Source organism: Bubalus bubalis, chromosome 5 (genome assembly GCF_019923935.1).
Source record: "Bubalus bubalis isolate 160015118507 breed Murrah chromosome 5, NDDB_SH_1, whole genome shotgun sequence".
Taxonomy (NCBI): Eukaryota; Metazoa; Chordata; class Mammalia; order Artiodactyla; family Bovidae; genus Bubalus; species Bubalus bubalis.
In genome coordinates, this window is record NC_059161.1 from 1,130,925 (window position 1) to 1,147,639 (window position 16,715).

General features: G+C 54.6%; 1 protein-coding gene across 1 annotated transcript; it reads right to left on the bottom strand.

Moving 5' to 3' along the window:
• Positions 1-3,078: 3,078 nt before the first annotated feature.
• Positions 3,079-16,715, bottom strand: ADIPOR1 (adiponectin receptor 1). The gene is made up of 8 exons (XM_006078452.3): positions 16,548-16,715; positions 8,947-9,180; positions 7,796-7,912; positions 6,983-7,154; positions 6,408-6,594; positions 5,400-5,587; positions 4,194-4,387; positions 3,079-3,901 (listed from the first exon to the last, which is right to left on the bottom strand). Exons 2-8 carry the CDS (start codon positions 9,085-9,087, stop codon positions 3,773-3,775), a joined length of 1,128 nt encoding a protein of 375 aa, XP_006078514.1. The 5' UTR covers positions 9,088-9,180; positions 16,548-16,715; the 3' UTR covers positions 3,079-3,772.

Genomic DNA, 16,715 nt, shown 5'->3' on the forward strand with positions numbered 1-16,715 from the left:
GCAGGGCCCCAGCTGCTGCTTTGAAATTCATCGTGAATTTGCTCCCAGCCCTAGCTCATGCCCCCAAGGGCTGGTTCCTGGTCCTGACTGAAGATAAGGCAGACACTGAGGAAGATACTTTCTGGGGAGATGGGACTCCTTTGTCAGCAGATTTTGGGTCAGGGACTTCTCCAAACATAGGGCGTTGCTGAACCTTTCTTAGATTGCAAGGCAACAGATGTTCTACAACTCAGAGAAGGCGATGGCACCCCAGCCCAGTACTCTTGCCTGGAAAATCCCATGGACGGAGGAGCCTGGTAGGCTGCAGTCCATGGGGTCATTGAGGGTTGGACACGACTAAGCGACTTCACTTTTACTTTTCACTTTGATGCACTGGAGAAGGAAATGGCAACCCACTCCAGTGTTCTTGCCTGGAGAATCCCAGGGACGGGGGGGCCTGGTGGGCTGCCATCTAGGGGGTCACACAGAGTCGGACACGACTGAAGTGACTTAGCAGCAGCAGCAGCAGATGTTCTACAACTAGAGATTAATTACTCTTCCCTAATTGTTTACCTGATTGGAAGAGGGTGGAGTCAGTCTTAGCTTTTATTCTTGGCCTTTCTTTAACCAGAACTCATCACTGTTTCTCTCATCACTTTTCTCCTATAGTGCCCTCAACAAATATTTAGGAAATGAATGAACCATAGCATGCAGTTAGAGAAAGAAGGTAATACCTGCTGCTGGTAGCAGAGTTGGTGAAGGCAAGGCTGGATTGTCAAATCAGGATTTTTAAATGATCCAAGGCTTTGAAACCTGGGGTTTAAGTCAGATCTGAACCTGGATTCAGATACTCTGATCCTGCCATCTTGTGAAAAAGTCTTGGTCTTTTAGGGCCTTAACTTTTTTTCATCTGTGGAATGGGATACTACTACCTACTATTAAGGGTTAAAAATAAAAACATAAAATGACATATGGAAAGTGCAGAGGATTTCCCTGGTGGCCAGTGCAGAGGAATCTGCTTGTCAATGCAGAAGACACAGGTTCGATGCCTGGTCTGGGAAGACCCCACACGCCGCAGAGCAGCTAAGCCCCTGCACCACAACTACTGAGCCTGTGCTCTAGAGCCCGGGAGTCGCAGCTGCTGAAGCCTGTGTGCCCAGAGCTTGTACTCTGCAGCTCTGCACTCTGTACTCTTCTGGTTTGGGAGAAGCCCCCAAACCAGCAGACCATGCGATGAAGAGTAGCCCCTGCTTGCTGCAACAAGAGAAAGCCTGCACATGGCAACAAAGACCCAGCAGAGCCAAACAGGAAGTACAAAGAAGATGCTCAGCAGATGTCCTCACTTAGACCCTTTCCCTGGTCCTGTCCACCAGCAATGAGGAAACATACACGGGGCCTCACCAACAGCTGCGGGTCTCTGTTTCCTCGAGTACAACACGGACGGAGCTGGGCCAGATGTGGTCCTTTCTGTACTAGTGGACGCCTCCGGGGGCCAGACAGGCGGCTGCCCTGCTGGGGAGGGCTGAGGGTGAGCCTGAGAGGCAGCCCTCTCGGCTGCCATCGGGCCGAGGTGGGCTGCTTCCACTGTGCAGCCCACAGCGCAGCCGTGAATGTTTGCAGCCTGCAGGTCAGCAGTTTGAGACTTCTGCACTCAGTTAATTCTGTGCATTTTTGAACAGCACCTCAGTGCAGTCACACCAGATGTGGTATCTCTAAGTAGCCCTACTCCCTTCTCCTAATCTTGAGATTCAGCCGCATTGTCCTTACTGTAACTAGCTTTCATTGCTGAACTGTTTCATAAGAATAAACCAAGATCTATTTTTCCACTCAACAGTTCTGGACATTTGGCTTGTCTGCAGTATGTTGCTACTACATACAGCTACAATGAAACTTTTTAGTACAAGCTAAGTTTCTCAAGGGTAACTTTTTAAAATGTGAGTTGTGACCGCTGATGAGTTATGAAACAACTTAGTGAGTCAGAACCAGCCTTAAAAAAGTTTTTTAAGCATCCTCTGTGCTGGAAGCACTGGAGTCGCTTAACCACTGACTGCAGGGAAGTCTCCCAGCCTTTTTAAACAAAGTAACTAGGACAGATGCCAGACACAGCTCACGCTGTAGTGTTGTTTTGTATGTTTGAATGTTGTAACCTATGTATACTCCACACATCCAAAGTGGTCCTATGGATGGTTCCCCAGCAGCATCTGGTCAGATCCACATCTGTACCAGCAGGCAATCTTAAGACCTTTTAGGTTTTTTACTTTTTGGCTGCTCTGGGCCTCCTTGCTGGGCAGGGTTTGCTCTTGTTGCGGCGAGCGGGGGCTGCTGCCTAGCTGTGGTGCGCAGGCCTCTCGTTGCGGTGGCTTCTCTTGTTGCCGAGCACAGGCTCCAGGGCACACAGGCTTCGCTGCCCAGAGGGATATGGATGTTCCCAGACCAGGGACTGAACCTGTGTCCCCTGCATTGGCGGGTGAACTCTTAACCACTAGACCACCAGGAAAGCCCACCATCTTAAGATTTTTAATTTGTACCAGCCTGGTAGGAGTCAGTTTGGTCTTAATGTTTCCCTGATTAGCACTGGAGGCAGAGATCTGCTGGCCTCGTTAAAAGGATCATTTATTCACCTAGTTGTTCGAACTTGACTGCGGAAGTGAATCCAACTCTGCAGCCTGCAGACCCCCGTGCAATGCCTGCAGCAGCTCACGAGGACCACTGCAGGCCCCGCAGCCAGTGGCCAGAGTGCGGTCAGGCCGAGGACAGTGCACGCAAAGGCACGGAGAGGTGTGGAGTGACCTCCCGGTGAGCCAGCCTCGATCACAGCAGTTTTCAAAGTCGACAGCATCTCGTGGCCTGTGTTCACGCAGGCAGCTTCTGGTTACGGAGGCTGCCACAGCACACCGAGCGCTCCGGGGCGCGTCTGTGTCCCCAGTAGAGACGGGCAGAGCGGCCTGGAGGAGCAGACCTGGGGTCGGTCAGGCTCCCTGGCCCTCCCGCGCCAGCCTGCAGCACCTGGGATTCAGACTTGAGCCGCAGCAGAATCGGGACCGACTCTGCTGGCTTCAGTCCTCTGGAGTTGCATGCGAAGAGCGGAGACCACACAGGTTTCAGAACGCCAAGTGTCTTCTGTACTTTATTATCATCGTCTTTGCATCAGGATACATAGCAATGGTAGCAGGTTTCTTTTTAAAGCTTAGTATTAAATATTAAATATCTTTCCCCACTTTAAATTTTACATTACTCTGCCAAGAAAAAATTAAAACTCAAGTTATCTGAAGCCTGGACACACTTCCACGATCGGCCGGGCTGTGTAAAAGTCGGTGGCTTTGTTCTTCCTGCCGTGTGAGCAGGCCCAGGCCCGAGAAAGATGGGACCAGGTTATAATTGTTTTTGAAAAGTGTGCTACAAAAACGGATGGCCTGTTATAAGCCAGGTTACAAAGTCAGGACAGGGGTGAGGGAGGGACAGTTTCTTCCAGAAACGGAATTTCTGAAGAGTCCCAGTCCATCGCTTTTCCCCGGAATGGAGCGAGGAGGGGTCAGATCTCACGGTGAGCGTCCCAGCCCCGTCTCTGGGAGGGGCGGCCGGGGGCAGGGTGGCCGCACCTGCCCCGCCCCTTTCTCAGTGAGGGAATGGAGTTTATTGCCCAGTGAGTGTGAAGTGGGCCGAAGCTTGGTCGATACTGAATTCTCTAAGAGGTTTCTTCTAGAAACAGACAACTCAGACTCTTCCTCTCACTTCAGCAAAGAAGTTATTTTAAAAGCACTTGGGAAGTTCCTCCTGCGCCCTTGGGGGCGGCTCAGAGGAGGGAGTCGTCAGTACAGCCCCCTTCCAGGCCGTATCGGAACTCCTGAAGGTTGGAGACCCCGTAGAAGTGGACGAAGGCGGCTGCCACCACCAGGACATGGAAGATCTGATGAGACTGGAACTGCAGGGATGAGAGAGAAACTTTAGGGCGATGGCAAGGAGACCTGGAGGAAGCAAGAGGAGGCACTCACCTCTTCTAGTTCCTCCGCAAAATTTTCTGCCCCATAAAACCAATACATTTGTTGTAGGAAAAAAAACGTGTAAGTCCTGTCAGGGATTCACCCACCCACACGCACCGGTGTGAGCAGGGATACGCGTCACCCCAGACACCACTTGCCCGTCTCTCTCTGCCTCTGACCCCGACCTCCACCTTCAGGCAGTCTCACCACAGCCCTGCGAAGAGTCGTTCTTACCCATATGTCGAATTTTCCAGGGAAGAAGCGCTCAGGAATGCGTGCGGCATAGAGGCCGGCTCCGGTGATGTACATCACAGCCATGAGGAAGAACCAGCCCATCTGGCCCACCGTGGTGGCCTTGACGAAGCCCTCCGCGATCGTGAAGTGCATGGTAGGCACGACGCCGCTCAAGCCAAGCCCCAGGAACACCCCTGAGCAGACGGATGGAGCGCGTCAGGCACAGGGACGGCCCTGCTGCCCTGCTCTGATACAAGTTACTTTCTGGTGAACAGCATGTGTTCAGGAAATTTTGCGCAAGATGGAGAGCCATCATCAGATGCTTCTTCAACGTCCAGAGTGGGAAGGAGGCTGGGTAAATGCTGACACAGCCATTCCCTCCTATGGAGCACCAAGAACAAACATCTTGTGTTCCTTATTATCTGTTAAGCAGCCTAGGCGACCATGTATGTCAGAACTCTGATGGCTGCCTTGGCTACAAAACCGATGGTGAGCCCTCGGGTGGTTTGCCAGCCAGAGAAGAGAAGGACGGGCGTCCCATTAAGAGCACAGAAGACGTAAGGAATAGGAGTCTGACCTCCTGAGGAGACAGACCTAGGTGAGAAGTCATAAGAGAAAGAGCAGATGGTGCCCACTCCACACCAGGCCCCTGCGCACGGCCGCTGGGCGGGGCTCCACTTCACCTCTGCAGACGCCCTGGGTGAGGCACCATTGGCTGGTACTCAGTGAATGGTTAACTCTCATAAACGAGGGTTAAACCACAGCGATGTTAAGTCTCAAGGGACTGGAAACAGTGGTAATTGACGTGTGGCTGCAGTAAAGCTGGAGCCTGGACAAGACACCAGGAAGGGGCTCCTGCTCACAACGATCCCATTCCTCAACACAGCTCGTGCTCAAGGTGCTTTCTCTACCAAGCCACGCCTTTAATTCCCTTAGGAAAAGAACTCCAGGCGCCCTAGAGACTGTGCTTTGTACATTTCTTAACTTCCTCAAACCAGATGTAAGAGTAGTCTTTTCTGCACTTTAATTACTGCCCTTTTAACATTTCACTGAAATAGTATGAAACTTGCAGGGAATTGAGCTTTGAAAATTCATGCTGTTTTTAAAGTTCTAAACACAGATCAGGGTCTGGGTGGGGGCCCAGGGCTGACCCCTGAGGTTCGAGGTCCAGACACCTACAAGGGCACGCCCTGCCTTGCGACCCACCTGCCCTTGTCTGCCGGTGCTTGGGCGTGGCGAATCGGTCCCACTGCGCCACGATGATGGCAGAGATGCCCAGGACGCAGACAATGGAGAGGTAGATGAGCCGCGGCTGCGGGGAGCAGTAGAAGGAGTAGTAGAGCCAGGGCACGAAGCTCCCCATGATCAGCAGGGCGATCCCTGAATAGTCCAGCCTGAAAGAGCCACAGAAGGGAACAGCTGGTGGGAGGCGGGCTCTACTGGCCTCAGATTCAACCGGAGCCCCTCACTCCCCACGTGGTCCGGCCTGGGTCCTGACTCAAACCCCCACACGGTCAGGCACTCCTGTTTGGAGCACGTTTGAAGGGCATCCCTTTGCCCTGGCTGTGAACAGCCACACCCCCTCACAGACACTCACTCAGGAGCTCCATCCATCACAATCCAGCCAGGCCCCAACTTCCATGCAGGAAGGACTGAGTATTCCCCAGTTCTGACAGTTCTAAAGCCAAAACCCTTATAATGGGAGTATTATTAAGGGGGTAGTGTTCTCTTTTAGTTGACTTTTTAATGATAAAAATGTATTACTTGTTACTGGTGTTATTGAGAAAAACAAAACTCAGCAACACTTCCAAAACCAAAAATAACAACAACAGAAACAAGCAAACAGAAGCCCAGGCTCAGCGCTGGGGAGGATGGGCGCCTGGGGCTTCTGATAAGCTTTCCTGGCTGGTGGGTGGGCGCGCCCGCAGGGGGCGGTGCCCTGACGGGAAGGGGGCGCGGCCGGGCGCTGCACCGCCAGCCTCTGCAGGGCGCTGCGCGGGGACGACGTCTACCCACAGCGGGCTCTGCCTGTGGAGGAGGCTACAGTGAGCATTTTCAGGACGGACTTAAGAGAAAAGCTTCCTGACCCTCTCACACCCACGTAACATCAGGGACTCTTGAGGAGTCACTGCCGTCGCCAGGGCCCCGCCAGCACCCGGGTCACGGGGCGTGACCACAGCACGCGGCCCTCCCCACCGCCACCCTGTGGCTCACTTGGAGAAAGTCCGGGAGACCTTCTCTGAATGACAGTAGACAGTGTGGAAGAGCCAGGAGAAGCTGAGGCAGAGCACCGCTCCCAGGAAGAACATCCCGAACACCACCTTCTCCTGGAGGGGGGCCATGAAGTACATGTTTGGCCTCAGCATGGTCAGGATTCCCAGGAAGAGAAACAGCACGAAACCTACAGGAGGGAGAGAAGCAAAGTCCGAGGAAAAGGGGAACATGTGACGGTTTAAACCAGCCCTGACGCCACAGGCTGAGCTGCGGGGACCCAGAGACCCAGACAAACTAGGGCGTCTGCTGAAATGCGGACGCTTCATTTAGATGGTGGATCGCTGACGGGGCGGAGCCGCCAGCCCTGGGACGCTTCTGACCACAGAGGACGTCTGTTCTGACGTCTTCCCCCGCTTGCACACCAGTGATGAAGGGCCCTGCGAGCTCCCCGGCAGTGTAAAGACACCTCCAGCTCCCTCATAATCGCGACAACGGTGTTTCTCCTTCCCGTGGACAAAGGCCACACAACTCCTGGGCAAGAAGCAGACGAGCCCGATGTCCTCCAGAGCCCTCACCAAGCAGGTGCGTCCAGATGTTGCCAGTCTCCGTGTGGATGCGGAAGATGCTCTTGAAGCAGGCGCGGAAGGAGGGCATGGGTGGCCGGTGGCCGTGCAGCAGGTAGTCGTTGTCCTTCAGCCAGTCCGGGAGCACGTCGTACGGGATGACCCTCCAGCGGCCCTCCCAGACCTGCAACCACACACGCTCTAAGCAGGGCTGGGAGCCACGAGCCTCCCCAAGGTCGCGGCGTGCAGGAGAGCATCCGCCGGGTTCCAGAGGGTCCCGGGGAGCGGTGGGGGCCAGCCCGGGGCTGCAGACGCCAGGACAGCAGGAGCAAGGCTGCCCCCGGACCCCTGCTTCGAGTGTCTTTGTTCTCGTGTGAGGAAGCTTATCTGGATGTGCTTAGCTGAGCAGGTCAGAATATGGCAGGACCTCCTCTCAGCTACGTGAGAAATACACCCTTACCGCTCCCCCCACACTCTGGTGGCTGTCTGTCATCATCCCCCCTTGAGCAGCTAGGTTCTCACTGTGTTGAGACTGTGACTTTTCAGAGCAGGAGTTCTTAACCTAGGACGTAAAGACAATGGACAGTGTCCAGAGAGCCGGTGAGCAAGTTTAGTATCAGAACTTGTGACTCTGTCACCCGTGGAAATCATAGATATTTTCATATTAGTTTTGCAGATATCAGTTTCTACTCGTCACCACTCAGAAATGACAAGTTCTGATAACACAGCTCGTCATGAATGTGTGTTCAGTGTGTTCATAAAGGTGCGGTGCTCCCGTCTCAGCCCCGGGCGGGTGAGCCTGCTCCCTCCCCACAGGGACAGGACCTTGTACACGAACTCCTCCATCTTCTCCATGGCGTGGTGGGCCTGCAGGGGCAGTGTGAGCACTCGCACCTCTTCCTCCTCCTCCTGCGGCCCTGGGCAGGCCTGCTCCTCCTCGGCCTGCGGGGAAGGGGAGAGCGGCTGCAGCCCTGGAGGGCCTGGGGACACGCACGTCCGGCGCCCACAAGCCAGGCCACGCCGCCCACTGCCCGGCCTCTCCTGCACACATGCCTCGGGTCTGCTCTCCGGAAGCAGGATGGTGCCTGAGTTTGCGACATCACAAGCGCTGGGGGAGAGTGCACTGCAGCGCCCAGGGGAGAGGCCAAGGGAGCCGGCGCCTGAGGCGCAGGGTCAGCAGCCCAGGTGTGCACTCAGGCCCTGGCAGCCCACCTCTGTCTCCAAGACGGTGGCCCTCAGCTTCCCCCAATTTCCCAAACACTTCCCGTTCAGACCGCTGAACGAGGAGGAATAAGACAGAGGCTCAGAGATCCGCTAAGACTCTCAATCTGATCAGTGCCCTGTGCACCGGCCCTGGGACCCAGACAGTGTCCAACTGCTGCGGGAGAAGCCGGGCCTCAGAGCTGGCTCCATAGAAGCAGCAGCAGGAGGGCCTGAGAGGGCTCACCTCAGGGGAGACCTCCAGAGCCGAGGCAGGGAGGGCAGTTCCTCCACGGGGCGGGTTTTCCTCCTGCGATGCTTCCTCTTAGATCTCATGATAGAGGAACCGCCCCCTCCCCCCCCTCCCCGTCCAAATTCATCCTCTGTCCATCTGGGCACAGAGTCCCTGGTCTCCCTCAGAGTGGGGATGCTACTGGAGTTTTGCTCAGGCAAAACAAAAAGCCCACTTGGTTGTATATGAGGCCCTGCCAGGTGCCTCCAGGCACGGGGCCTTCTCTCCCCGCCTCCACCCCTTGGGGACTCTGAAGAATGAGATAAAGCAGCCAGGTGCAGCCTCCACAGCAGCCTGGGGCAGCACCTGCTCCTCCCACGAGCCTTCCAGCTGGCTGAAGAGGCAGGGATTTTCGATGGTATATGGAGCCTGGCCTGATCTGGGCTGACTGCTTCCTGCCTTCCGTCAGGACAGACAGTCCAGGGTGCTTGGCTCTGGGGAGACCGACAGGTCTCAGGAGAGGCTGACCAGGGAGATGACTTACTTTGGTTGGGCTGGTGACCGCCCGCTTGCCCTTGTCCTCGAGCAGAGGTCCCAGCTCAGCCAGCTCCACTGTGTCGGCCGCCCTGTTGCTGGCGGGAGCCCCGTTGCCCTGGGCCACCGCGGGTCCCTTGTGAGACGACATGAGGATGGTACCTCGGGGCCCTCCGGCTTCAGCCTGGGGAGAGTGTGGGGTCTCTTGGCCCCAGGGGCCAGAGAGCTCCCTGTGATGGGGACACTGGAAGCAAACACAGACACAGTGTTGACAGTTTATCCTTCTGACGTCTCATTTCTGAAGTCAATACTGAGAAAGAGACAGCCCCTCACTCATACCCTCTCCAGTCCCAGAGGCCAGTTAACTGCATCTCTCCTCCTCTGTACCATCAGCCTTTACTGAGGCTTCACTTAAAGGCTGAAAACCTAGTTTTCAAAAAATTTTGTGTGTTTTGCACCAAACTGTCACCTCAGAAAAACAGCTACCCACCCCACATCCCTCCCACAAACACAGAGCCCGTTCAGTGAGCCGAGTTTATCCCGGTTCCCAGAGCTGGCCCTGGAAAAGCCTGGCTCCAAGACTGAGCAGCAAAAAGAGGAAGCCGACGCCTGGCTGTAATCACCACAGGCGACCCAGGCTTAGAAATGAACCAACTGCCAACGGAGCTCAGCGGGCTTTACCTACAAATGCCCTGAAACGTGCATGCCGCCTACAAAAGTGGGCCGAGAGTGGGCTAGCAGTCTGGGGGTTACCTTCCCTGCACGGTTTACTGTTTCTGTTGGAGGATCACCGCCCGGCTCTGTGAGGAGAGCGCACTTTGCTCACAGCCCTGTCTTGCAGCAGCAATAACTCACCTGGCCGTGGGAGGCTGAAGACACGAGGCAGCCCACCCTTGCCCTGCCACGAAACCGGCTCAGCACGAGCCTGTCCCAGAGACCACAGATCATAACCTGGGCCCCACTCCAAAGAGCTTTGGAGCTGAGACGGCACACAGACCCTGAAGGAGGCAATCTTTAATCAGGCCTCAGGAAGATAAGATGAACATTTAGAGGAGGGAAAAGTGCCCTAAGACTTCCAACTCCCCGCTCCCAACAAAGGAATGTACTGCTCACAGCAGCAGCAGCCAGAATAGTAACATTTTCCTGCACTGGTCACCTGAGCTCTGGGAGCCACTAGGCAATGCAAAGACGGCCAGGTAACACCTGCAGGGAGTGCGCTGCCCTCGGGGAGGAAGCAGAGCTCGGGGGCCGCCACTTTCATCAGGGCAGTCAGCGCAGCCTCGCTCCCGAGGGCCGTGTCTGCCTCCAGTGCTCGCTGCACGTCCGTCTTTGACGTGTGCACCTGTTCTTTTACCTGAGAGGCATCTCGATCCCTTCTCAGAGATTATGACCGGATCTATGTGGTCAGGTAGGGCAGCCCGCAAATTTCAAAATAGTCATGCCAGGCTCAGCCATCAGCACAGCTGAGAGCTGCAGGCGGCAGAGAGCTAGTTCAGGAGAGCAAATGGCCGTGACTCCGTCCACAGACCCTGCTGTGGTGCCAACATACAGGCAGTGGCTCCTCCACACACGCAGGACTCCGACAGGAAAGATGCCAGCCCACAGCTACAGCCAACGCCTGAGCCCCAGGAGAACAGGAAGCCAGAGGCCCATGAAACCCTCAAGAGACAGGCGGCCCACGTGAGCAGAAACACTGGGCAATCTCTTTCAATAGGCTGACCACAAAACACATTTCCTCAAACTGAAGTACTCCCAAACAACTTTAGGAAGAAACAATTTACACTGCAGTGAAAAATACAGATAGCTTTGGGCATCCCAGAAAAGTATGAAAAGGGGAATATACTTAGCTAGAATACAGTACTTGAGAGGCGGCCACTAGGGTTAAAAAATAGATATTTTCTCAGGTTCTGGGAGGCAGTGCTACACAGATGACTAATTTATACATATCCCTGCTTGTGGTCAGAACCTGTATTTCAGAATAGATGGAAGAATGATGGAGGCAGCATTCCCGCCAGCAAGCACGTGACGCTAGCTAAGGCGTTAGGCGCTTGCGCCTCTGGGCCGCTCTCTGTCCCCCTCCCCAGAGCGGCCAACACACCCCCGGAATACTTAACAAATGCACTTTGTGCCAGCACCCTAAGGTACTTTAAGGTTCTGTGCAAAACCCCAAGTCCCACAAGTCGCTGTCCGAAAGGAGCCTGTAATCCGGTGGCATGAGGTCACCCGCGGCATGCACAGAACCAGTGAGGGCATCACTGCTCCAACAGGACAGCGCAGGGAGAGCCCTGGACGGGGACGGCGCACACCCAGTGCAGCTGAGTGCTGTGGCCTGTCTCGCCAGTGGGAGCGAGAACGTACACATTTTACGTTGGGCAGTCAGGGCCAGAGAGCAGGCGCAGACTCCAGCCTGGCGCGCTTCCTAAGTTCCTCACTGGGTCTGATGCTCTTACGCCCTCAAGTCCAGCGTCCTCCTAGGAGGACCTCAGTCTTGTGGCAATCTTCAAAGGCTTTCCTCGTTCAGTCGAAACCACCTCCTGTCGCTTCTGAGCCCCTCTGGCTCCCACACCCCACCCCCAGCATTATCTCTAGACCCAGAGTCACTAACTCTGACAAGCACCCGTTAACTCACAAGCCAGGCACCAGTTACAGCTCATCACACAAGACACATTGCCACGCATCCAAGAGCAGACAATGACGCTCAGCGGAGGTCATGGCACCATAGCAGAGTCCATTGTCCAGCGGGGTCTTCTAAGCTAGCAACACAGGGGCAGGAAGGGAGGGAAAGGGCGTGGAGGTCTGGTAAGAAAGAAGAGCAAGTACAGCTGGAACCTGAAAGTCCACTCGGCAGGGTGGGCCTCTCCCAGGCAGCTGGCGGTTGGGACAGGCCAGCCTTTCGGTGTCCGCTGCGCCACGTCAGCACCAGACCCTGGGGTGTGAGGATGGACTCCGCGAGCACTCAGAGCCAAATGGTCTTCACTTTCCCACGAGCTTTGCTTCTGATTTTTTAATATTTCAAGGGTTTCTTCTTAAACTTTTTTAAAGATGAATTTTATTTATTTATGGCTGTGCTGGGTGTCTTGCTGCGCGGGCTTTCTCCAGTTGCGACGAGCAGGGGCTCCCTCTGGTTGCGGGGCACAGACTCTAGGCCATGCGGGTTCAGTAGCTGCTGACTGCGGCTGCGGGGGTCGCAGCTCCCGGCTCTGGAGCGCAGGCTCAGTAGTTGTGGTGCCCGGGCTTAGCTGCTCCTTGGCATGAGGGATCTTCTTGAACCCGTGTCTCCTGCGTTGGCAGGTGGATTCTTTACCACTGAGTCACCAGGGTGGCCCTCACAAACTTTCCTATCTTTATATATTTTAGAGAAAACACATGTCTCCTCAAAATTGCCACACCCAATAAAGCAATTATAACTGGGCCAAACTCCACTGAGTGCATTTTTGATGGGATTTATTTAATTCAAGCTAATAAATCTTTACCACTAAGCTCTCCAGCTGGATAGCCCTGTGACATTAGAGGGTTAGGGCTGTGGAGGCAGGGGCTGCCTGTGCCCCTATAAACAAGATTATCCGGCACCAAACTTGGGGAAGAACTGATTCTTAGCTGCCAGCCTTGGTTGGTGAGTTTATTTCCCTCATACTTTTGGAGACATTTATTTTGTGCACCAGTTCCCAAGTTTTTCACATTATAGTACACTCCTTCTCAGGAGAGTCAAAGGCACAGAACTTCTAGAAATTTTTAATCTAGGGTCCCTGGGTCCTTGGAGGTTCCACAAGTTAAGCTCCTTCTTACGCCTACCTGACTCTCACAGTAAAGCAAGACTTGTTCCATCGCATCTGACTCTCTGCAACCTCATGGACTGTAGCCCTCCAGGCTCCTCTGTCCATGGAATTCTCCAGGCAAGATACTGGGGTGGGTGGCCATTCCCTTCTCCAGGGGATCTTCCTGATCCAGGGATCAAATCCATATCTGCACTGCAGGAGGATTCTTTTTTTTTTTCTTTTCAACGATGTATGCAGAGTTTTTTTTTGTAAAGCACACACATCAAGGACCAGTTTGCTGTTAGATCGCTGCGGATGCAGTCCCAGCAACAGGCAGAAAACCCAACGACCACAGTGCCAGAAGTAAGTGTCCATTCACATTCAGTGAACTTGTCCTCATCAGCAGAAAGACTGATCCAAGCAACCGTGATTTCTGTGCTGCTGCTGCTGCGTTGCTTCAGTCGTGTCCGACGTGCGACCCACAGACGGCAGCCCACCAGGCTTTGCCATCCCTGGGATTCTCCAGGCTAGAGTACTGGAGTGGGCTGCCATTTCCTTCTCCAAGGAGGATTCTTTACCACTGAGCCACCAGGGAAGCCCAAGACAAGACTAGTCAAAGCAGTAAGGACACAGAACATGAGCACCTTCTCTACTCCTGTCAGGGAAGGTGGTCGCACAGCACTGCTAGGGGATGAGGCAGGCACAGGCTTCTGTTTGAAGCTGCTGCGTCGCAACGGTGGAGCCTCAGCTTCCCTATGTAAGTACGAGCGTCACTGACCGAAGAGTCGGCGACGAAAAACCAAAATCTAACGTTCTCTGTAGCTCTTCTCCAGGTAAAGCTATCTCAACAGAAATAGGTCTTTTTTGAATCCCAGACAGGTACGCTTTCCAAATGCCATAACACAAGGTAAAGTAAAAAGGAATGTGAAGGCGTTTCATGCTACTGCTGCTAAGTCGCTTCAGTCGTGTCCAACTCTGTGCGACCCCATAGACGACCTCCCACAAGCCTTCTCTGTCCCTGGGATTCTCCAGGCAAGAACACTGGGGTGGGTTGCCATGTCCTTCTCCAGTGCATGAAAGTGAAAAGTGAAGTCGCTCAGTCGTGTCCGACTCTTAGCAACCTCATAGACTGCAGCCTACCAGGCTCCTTCGTCCATGGGATTTTCCAGGCAAGAGTACTGGAGTGGGGTGCCATTGCCTTCTCCGAGGCATTTCATACCAGCCCTTGATTTTAATACCTGGCTTTTAAGTACAGTCAACACATTATATGGTAATTGTATACTGTGAGAGCCCCGATGAAACAGAAGTAAATGAGGTACATGTCTAAAAGCGAATCACTAGGAACCAGTTTGCCTCGAGGGCACTTTCAAGGATCTTTTCTATCTAAGCCAGCTAAAACTTCATACACAGTAACCATGCCCCCAACGTTTCTGAGCAGGAAACGGCAATTAACCTTGAAAATAGAGAAAGGAACACAGTCCAGTGGGCGACATGAGGGACAAATGGACATTAAGGGCAAAACCTAACAACTCTGATGGATACCAGCACCAGAAAACACCCCACCAGTACCAACGAAACTTCTGCATGTAAAGATGACTGCGGTTTTCCCTGGTGGCTCAGGCGGTAAAGAATCCGCCTGCAATGCGGGAGACCTGGGTTCAATCCCTGGGTTGGGAAGATCTCCTGGAGAAGGGAAAGGCTACCACTCCAGTATTCTGGCCTGGAGAATCCCATGGACTGTATAGTCCATAGGGTCGCAAAGAGTCACACACGACTGAGCGACTCTCACTAACTTCACTTAGTTCACCAGTATGATCACTAGTAGGTGGGTAGTGTTGCAAGTGTGTCAACAGTTCCTTTTCGGCTTTACATGAAAGAAGTCAAGGAAATTTCTGAGGGAAATAAAGAACAGACTTATTGGCCTAGAAAGAAGTGAAAATTTCTTTACCCGTCCACAAATAAGCGTGGCATTGTGGCTACAGAGACAAAGCAGAGAGGAGTCTGGCCTCAATTTTAAGAGGCGGCAATAACTTATCTGTTCTACTAGTACCACTACAAGGCTAAATGCCAGAAGGTGCTGGAGGAATTCATAAGAAAAGCTCAGTTTGAGCTGGAATATCAGGAAAGGTTTTGTGGAAGATTTTAAGAAAGGATTTTGATAGGTAAAGATAGGATCAAAGCATTCCTGAGGGTAGTGCTGTGAACCTGGGCAAGCGCAAAAGAACAGAGTCCCCAGGGCAGCGAATAATCCACTTTCCACAAGGAAATCTTGGAAAGGCAATGTGAGGCCAGACTTAAGAAACTGAAAAAAAGTGAAAGTGAAGTCGCTTCAGTCATGTCCGACTCTGTGCGACCCCATAGACGGCAGCCCACCAGGCTCCCCCGTCCCTGGGATTCTCCAGGCAAGAACACTGGAGTGGGTTGCCATTTCCTTCTCCAGGGGATCTTCCCGACCCAGGGATCGAACCCAGGTCTTCTGCATTGCAGGCAGATGCTTTAACCTCTGAGCCACCTGGGAAGCCCAAGAAGAAACTGAAGACAGTCTAAAAGCTAAAATCCGCAGTGCACTTTACCCATTAGCAGCGGGAGCCCAGTGGGAGGGTGCGCCCTTGTCTGAGCTCTCCACCTGCACGCAAAGCAGTTGCTTACAATCTCTGTTTATCCGCTGGGCATCGGATAGTTTCTTGGCCCCTGAGAACAGAATGCTTTCAGATTCTACTCAACAATAAGGTACAGTTTCGGGGAGACCTGCCCTAAGATGGCTGCTTACAGGCAACACTCCAGTTCTTAAGACTGCTGCCCCAAGTACACGGAAGTTACTCCTGCGGTGAAGAAATTCCGGGGCTGCAATCCGTGTGTCAGCGCCTCGCCTGAATCCCAGCACTGCGTGGACACTTCCAAACAGCAGCAGCAGCAGCTGTGCCACAGGAGGTGATGCAAGCCTACCTCTCGGTAAACAGCCGTAAACAGACCCCAGAGCCCCTTCACTTCAGAGAGAACCACTCAGTCCAGTGCTCGCTTGATTCAAGCGGGAGCCTATACATCCTTCCCCTGCTGTGTCTTCTCCCTCCGTGGGGGAAACGCCAGGTTAACCTAGCAAAGCACTCTGCAGGCCTCCTGTTGCTCCTCTGACACCTGAAGCTCCCTAAATGAAATTCGCCTTGTCCGTTTCCCACTCGCCTGCGTAGCGCCGGAAACCGAGGGGAAACGTATCTTCCATTAAACACTGCGGGCTTGACCAAAAACCTCAAACATAGGATGGCACCTATGAGAGATTTCTGAGGGAATGAAATTTCCTTTTTCCCCAAAGTACTTTAGATTTCGCTCACATTGCAGCATTTAGGGCCACCTTACACACAGGCCAACCGTCCACCAGCCTCCCCTTCCCCGCCGCCAAGGTGGGGGCACTGTCACGGTCTAGTAACCGCGGGGCTCCTCGGGCTACCGAAGGCGGGGGCTCCCAGCCGGACGGCGGCTCCGGGCCTCAGGCCCGCAGCCCCTCGGCGCTCGCCTCGCGCGGTCCTGGGACCAGGCTCAGCTCCGGCCTGGCGGGCCCGAGCCGGAGCCTGAAGCCCGACGTCTCGCCCTGGCGACTGGGGGCGGCACGGCCGCCACCGCGGCTGTTGACAGCGGGGGACGCGACTCGCACGGGAGGGGCCGGGAACGGGGACAGCTGACGCGCTGAGGCTGGAGGAGCGGCTGGCCCCGAGCAGGGGTCCAGGGGCCCTGGGGACGCCCGGGCGGTCCAGCCCTACGGCAGCTGCCTCAGGCCCGCGCCGAGACTCCCGTGGGGAGCCCGCCCTCCGGCCGATCCCCGCCCTCCGGCCTGCTCGCCATCGAGCCCAGGGGAACTTACAGCGGGCGGAGGGCTGTGCTGGGGGCCGCGGCGCCGGCGCTACATCCCGCGTCGCTGGAGACGGCCTGCGGCCGAGCGGCCCGGATTTTCTGCGCCCTCCCGGGGCCGGAAGGGGCGCGCAACCGCAGGGCGTCACCTCCGCGAGAGCGTCACGTCCTCTCAGACGCG